Source organism: Natator depressus, chromosome 13 (genome assembly GCF_965152275.1).
Source record: "Natator depressus isolate rNatDep1 chromosome 13, rNatDep2.hap1, whole genome shotgun sequence".
NCBI lineage: Eukaryota > Metazoa > Chordata > Testudines > Cheloniidae > Natator > Natator depressus.
Window position 1 is genome coordinate 24,668,665 of NC_134246.1, and position 5,932 is coordinate 24,674,596.

General features: G+C 44.4%; 1 protein-coding gene across 1 annotated transcript; it reads right to left on the reverse strand.

The window, feature by feature from the left end:
- Positions 1 to 1,537: 1,537 nt before the first annotated feature.
- Positions 1,538 to 4,729, reverse strand: LOC141997449 (uncharacterized). The gene is made up of 2 exons (XM_074969830.1): positions 4,601 to 4,729; positions 1,538 to 2,656 (listed from the first exon to the last, which is right to left on the reverse strand). Exons 1-2 carry the CDS (start codon positions 4,616 to 4,618, stop codon positions 1,844 to 1,846), a joined length of 831 nt encoding a protein of 276 aa, XP_074825931.1. The 5' UTR covers positions 4,619 to 4,729; the 3' UTR covers positions 1,538 to 1,843.
- Between the last annotated feature and the right edge of the window lie 1,203 nt (positions 4,730 to 5,932).

Consider the following 5,932-nt stretch of genomic DNA (forward strand, 5'->3'; position numbering starts at 1 on the left):
GCAGGATGAGCCCCTGCAATTCCCTTTAAATGCTTATTTTACTCTGGTTAGTTTCACTTTGAAAGTGTCATGTTAACAGGTAGAATCCTGCTATTGGCTGTTGTATTGAAAAATATCTTCTGAAATCCACCTCATCCAATGTTATGTTGAATCAATTAGTGCCCCTGGCCCTGCTGTGGGCATGAAGAGTTCTTATTTCCTGCTCTCCAGAGGGATTGCTACAGAAGGTAAATTTCAATTTAAACATATTTTATAATTTTCTAGCCCATCTGTTCATAAATAAATCCTTCAGTCTGTGACCCAATGCAGGGCAAACTAACTAACCGCCTACAAACAATCGGTCTTAAACAGCTGAGGGGCCTGAGTCTGTACTGACGTTAAAAGAACAGGAGTACTTGTGGCACCTTAGAGACTAACCAATTTATTTGAGCTTATGCTCAAATAAATTGTTTAGTCTCTAAGGTGCCACAAGTACTCCTTTTCGCGAATACAGACTAACACGACTGTTACTCTGAAACCTGAAGTTAAAAGGAATCTTGTTATGAACTTCAGAGGGCTTTAGATCAACTTCTAGCAGAGGTGTCAACTGCCCAATTCATCTCAATGGGGTGTTAACGGTCAAATCTCCTAGCAGCTGAGGCGGCCTCATCAACAATTTTTTCACAGCTGTTTGCTTTGGTGGCAATATCCAGGCTGCTACTAAACTTTTTTCCACTGGGGTTTCATTCATTTGAAAGGTTTTTGCAGTGTGAAATGGGGATGATATTGACATCCTCTGGGCTGGAGGTTGGGGGTGGGGGTATTAAACATCTCAGGATTAACAGAGGTTCCCAAAATTTTCCCACAAAAATTGGAGAAGGTATTTTATTAGAGCTATGCGCCACAATGACAAGCTTTCATACAATTCAAGGGAATTCATTTCAGTGATGCACTGATGACAAAATATTACTTTCCTCCAAATAAGTGAGCTGTTACTTTTCTTAAAATTACATACTGGTTTAAAAAAAAAAAAACACCCTGTACACACATACATTAGGATCCTTGGAGCTAGAGGGATGCCAAGTAACAAATCTTAAAGCATTTCTGAATGCTGGAGAGCAGTTTGACAGAGCTTTATTAAACAAGAACAGTTTCCATAAGATGCCTAGGTACTGGAACTAGGGGTGCTAGGGGTGCTGCCCCACCTCTGGCTTGAAGGGGATTCTATTATATACAGGGTTTACTGTGTAGTTCAGTGGCTCTCAGCACCAAGCCCGCTACACAAATTGTTCCAGCGCCCCTGATAAGACATTTATCATAAAGCAGCAAACCAGCAGGAATAAGACAGTGACACAGTGAGCTGAACTGCAGTTGCTCTGCACACATTCGTTTGACTAATTTTGATGTCTTTAGGGCCTGTTCTTCTTAGGATAATTTCTTGTGTACTTATTGCCACACTATGATACCATTTCTCTACGCACATCAGTAACAATACTAGGAGATTTTTTTAAAACATCATTCTTACACCCCATTAAATGTGCAAAAACCCCTTCAGCTATCTAATCTATTTAAGGCACCCATATTGTGCTCATCACCATGCAGAGTGAAGGTCTCACCAACATGTGGTAAATATCTTTTCGCAGCACTGCTTGTCCCCTTCATGTTGTAATTGGGATAAAATTGTGGCCTGCCAAAGAGCAAACTCATGAGATCTGCACAACACTGAGTGCCTGATCCTGCAGTCATAACTCAGGCACAGCTCCCCTTGGAGCCATGGAGAGATTCCCAGCGGTGATAGGTTTCCCAGGATTTTCTTAACTCTTCTATAGGAAGGATCCAAAGCCCGGGTACTGGGGGGGAGCTGTTACATCTGCCCTGTAGACACAACCAGGCTTCTGCTCTTCCGGGATCGCATGAAGTTGTTGATCTGGATTTTGATGTTACTATAGTCTTTGCCTGCCAGCTTTGGCTTCCATCTCTTTGCCGCTTTGAACGCTGCATTCACCAGATTGGGTGACAGGGCAGCTTTCTGGTGCGTGCCGGACACATTGGCCTTTCCCCGCCACTGCTGGTAATAATCCCGAGGCATCGTGTGTCTGAACACTGCCAGGGCATACTTGGCAATGTCACCCTTGGCCTCCTCAAACAGTCTCCTGTCCTCCTCGGGGGAGATGCGCAGGAGGGAGCTGTCGGGTATGCTGGCTGCTGCAGGAGGGTTATGGGGCGGGGACTGTCCCTCAGGGGTAGATGGAACCTCTCCTGATTCCACAGCCTCAGGGTGTCCAGCTGGCAAATTGGTTCCAGTTCTCCCACAATCTATTGCCCTCATTTCATCCATCTCTGCCAGCGGTATCTGGATCTCCTCTACCTTGGGAATCAGGAGAGTGCCCGGGGGGTGGCCAGCAATGGCTGGGAGTGGGGTTCGCTCAAGAGCAGCCAGCCTGGATTCCATCGTGGACACTCTCTTTGTCAAGTCCTCAAGATGCTCACCGAGACTCTGATTCTCTCTCCCCGCTTGCTGCAGCTCCTGGCACAGCGTCCAGACAGCTGCATCCCAGGAGGCCAGTGTGGGTTTCAAGATGACACCTGGAAGGGATGTTTGCTCCGGTGGGGATGGGTTACTCTGTGGATTCTTATTCTCAGTTCTCCGCTCAGCTGGGAGGCTTTGCACTTGCACCTGAAACACACAGAGTAAAGTGTTAGAATAGTGTGCAGTCTGTGTGAAGTACTCAAGCTTGTGTACTGATGACCCCTTTCACATAGCAAGCTGCTGAGTGTGACCCCCCCTTATAAATTAAAAACACTTTTTTATACATTTAACACCATTATAAATGCTCAAGGCAAAGTGGGAGTTGGGGTGGAGGCTGACAGCTCGCGAACCCCCACGTAATAACCTCATGACCCCCCTGAGGGGTCCCGATCCCCAGTTTGCGAACCCTTGCTGTAGACCTTCCACTCTGTGTTCACTGAGCACAGATTTCTAATACAGGTGGGGTGGGCAATAGGAACACACAGCACCTATTAATCCAGGCCTGAAAGCACTTACTCTCATGCTTCGCTGGACACACATGAGCAGTCCCATTGTAAGCACTATTCAGGATTAGGCCCCAGGTCATAGGGGGCAGCCTCCCCCTGCATTATTTGTTTGAACAGGGGCCATACGGATGAGGCAAGGTTGTCTTAGCTTATGATTTCAACACCAGCATCGCTGCCTACAGCTCGCTCCCTGGCATTCCAGATACACCAAGTACAAGCTAAGCTTGGCCTGGCCTCGCCAGCTATGGTTGTCAGCTATGGATGCAGCCGTACACGGTCCTTGTTTGCACTTCCAGATAAGCTGCCTCCAGCCGTGGTCTGAGTTAAATAGTTTAAACATTTAGATGTAAATGATCTGGGTAAAAATAATACGTCTGCCCAGAACTCAGCCCGAATAACGAAACTAGAGGGGTCAGTTTTAGGAAGTAGGGTGCTAAAGTCAATTTCACATCAATCTCATATACACCAAGTTCACTTGTTGATTCCAATAATAGGGTCAAATAATGCAAAGTGTTAAGTACATGAGAACCAGGGGAGAAACAAGCTGCTGGGCAAGCAGAGAGAAAAGCAAAAAGAAAATAGCAGAAGAGTAAACTCATTTTTAAATTTTGTTCAAATACTCCGTTATTCCCAGCGTAAGATTAGTGTGCAACATGTGCTACAACACTGTCTATTTAAACGTGCACAACGAAAATACTTAGAGAACACACTAATCACCGAGTCACTGACTGAGCGTCTGCACTAACAAATGCAGTAATTTGTAGGGAAATGCAGTTCCTATTTGAATGTATTTAAAAAAAAAACAAAAAAACACAGACCTTTCAAAGCTGTTTTTTTAACCAAAAAACCCCCAAAACAAACAAACAAAACCCCTTGTTCTTACAACAGTTCAAACTCCTGCTTTCTAACCACAGATTTCTCTCCAGACAAAGAGGCACTGTAACTTCTAATCCCATCTCTGCATTATCAGGCAGAAGATCTTGGGGGGCGGGAGGGGGGGCTCAAATGAACTGGCTGCTTCCCCGGGCCCATTCAGTTATGAAGAAAGCAATGCAGTAGAAGGTTTTGAAAAGGAAACATGTTAATGTGCAGCAAAGACCATATCAGATCATTATTACTGCAGTACTGACCAAAGGCCATAACCAATTTGGGCCCCATTGTGCTAGGGGCTGTACAATTCCATAATAAAGGACAGTCTTTGCCCCCAGAGCATTAAGAAACAGTTTTCTCAGTCCCTCGAGTGTTAAATTACACTGCAGATTCTGATTTAGTTTAGGATTCATCTGCAATTTGCTTTTAAAAAAGGACATGTCAGATTTGCCCTGCTTGATTTTAAAATGCCAGTGAAATCAGTTGCTATGACAACCCCAACCCCACACCATTAGGAAACAAAGTTAAACTGATTAAAAACAGAAGAGAAGATTTGTGCTTCACCTCAGCCATTCATGACAGGAAGGAGGCCAGTTCTCCCCCCTGCCCCCTTCCCTTCCTTTCCTTTCCCTTCCCCAAACCAAACTCACTGTGGGATATACAATCTTGGAGAAAGACAAACAGCAAAGGCCTTGGAATCAGGAAATGACTGTACCTTATTCTTAGGAGACATCCTACAGCCAGAGCAGAAGGGACAGCACTTGCAAGGAATGCAGCAACAGAACCAAAGTCTTCAGAGGCCATAGAGGAACTGACCAAGGTAGCTGAGCTTTATACAGGACCAGGCATTGTTTTTCTGGAAGAGCCCATTCTGATGCAATCAAGTCATCACTGGCTGGATTTGAATCCTGGGGCATGGCTCCCACACAGTTTTATTACTCCAATATTATCAGTATTTCCTACATGCACTTTTCTGTTACATGGACAATGCTGCAGCGAATGTTACCCAGTCATCTTAACCTGTCTTGCTAAATTACAGAGCATTAAAACAGATATTAAAAACTAGCTCAGTGTTAACTGTTTATGCTGTTTCCTTTTTGCCTTTCAGTTTGCCCAGTGAAAACCCAGTCGACAGTTCCTTCCCTGGGTCTCATGCACTAGCAAAATGCTGCAATGTTTGAGTTGTAAACGCTGCAGGAGAATGACTATTTAAATCATCTGGGAACCCCGTACCCCGAAAAAAAAAAAAAACCAAAAACATTATAGGCTTATCTTTAGTTAGACTCTTCCTGTACGTGTGATTTTTTTTAAAGAAAGCCTACATCAATTTTTGGTTCAGAAATCCTTGACATAAATAGAAATATTTTCAGTGAACATAATGGAATGAATGAGGTTAACTGTCTTGTTATTTTTAAAACATCAAAGGTACCCACTATTATTGTTAGAATCAAGAAGTTAATTTCACATCAATATCATACAAACCTAGTTGATCTTAAAAATACCAGTCTACTTCTACTGTTCCAGCTGAGGAAAATACAAACATCTTTGTTTACCCGGATTGTTTATATTAGGGCCTTAAAAATATTCATATTTTACTCAGTCCCTATCAATAACAGATCAGGGCTGGTTTTATTTCATATCTGAGGTTTAACAGTGACTGAAATGTCCCTATGAGAATATTTTCATCCAAAACCAACTGGCAAGATCTCCATGGCCCTTTTGTGCTGCAGACATCCCTCAGCTGCCCTCAGTGACTGGAGAGCAGAGTGGCTGGAGTGGGCTTACCCAGGAACCCCAGCTGGGCCGCTGGCCATGACAGGGCAGTGGGATCAGTGGTGGTCCTGAGATGCAAACACACTAGCAAAAAGCTGTCGGGAATGGGCCAAGAGTTTTGCAGCGAGGCTGTCAGTGGTCAGCTTTCTAGGAGCTGTAGCGGGGTTGAGGAGTTAACCCTTTGTCCTCTCCTCTACTTATATTTGATCTCTCCAGCCTCACAGGGCCTCATTACAAACGCTATGGCCTGTGGGAGGGCTATTGGGCAGGAACT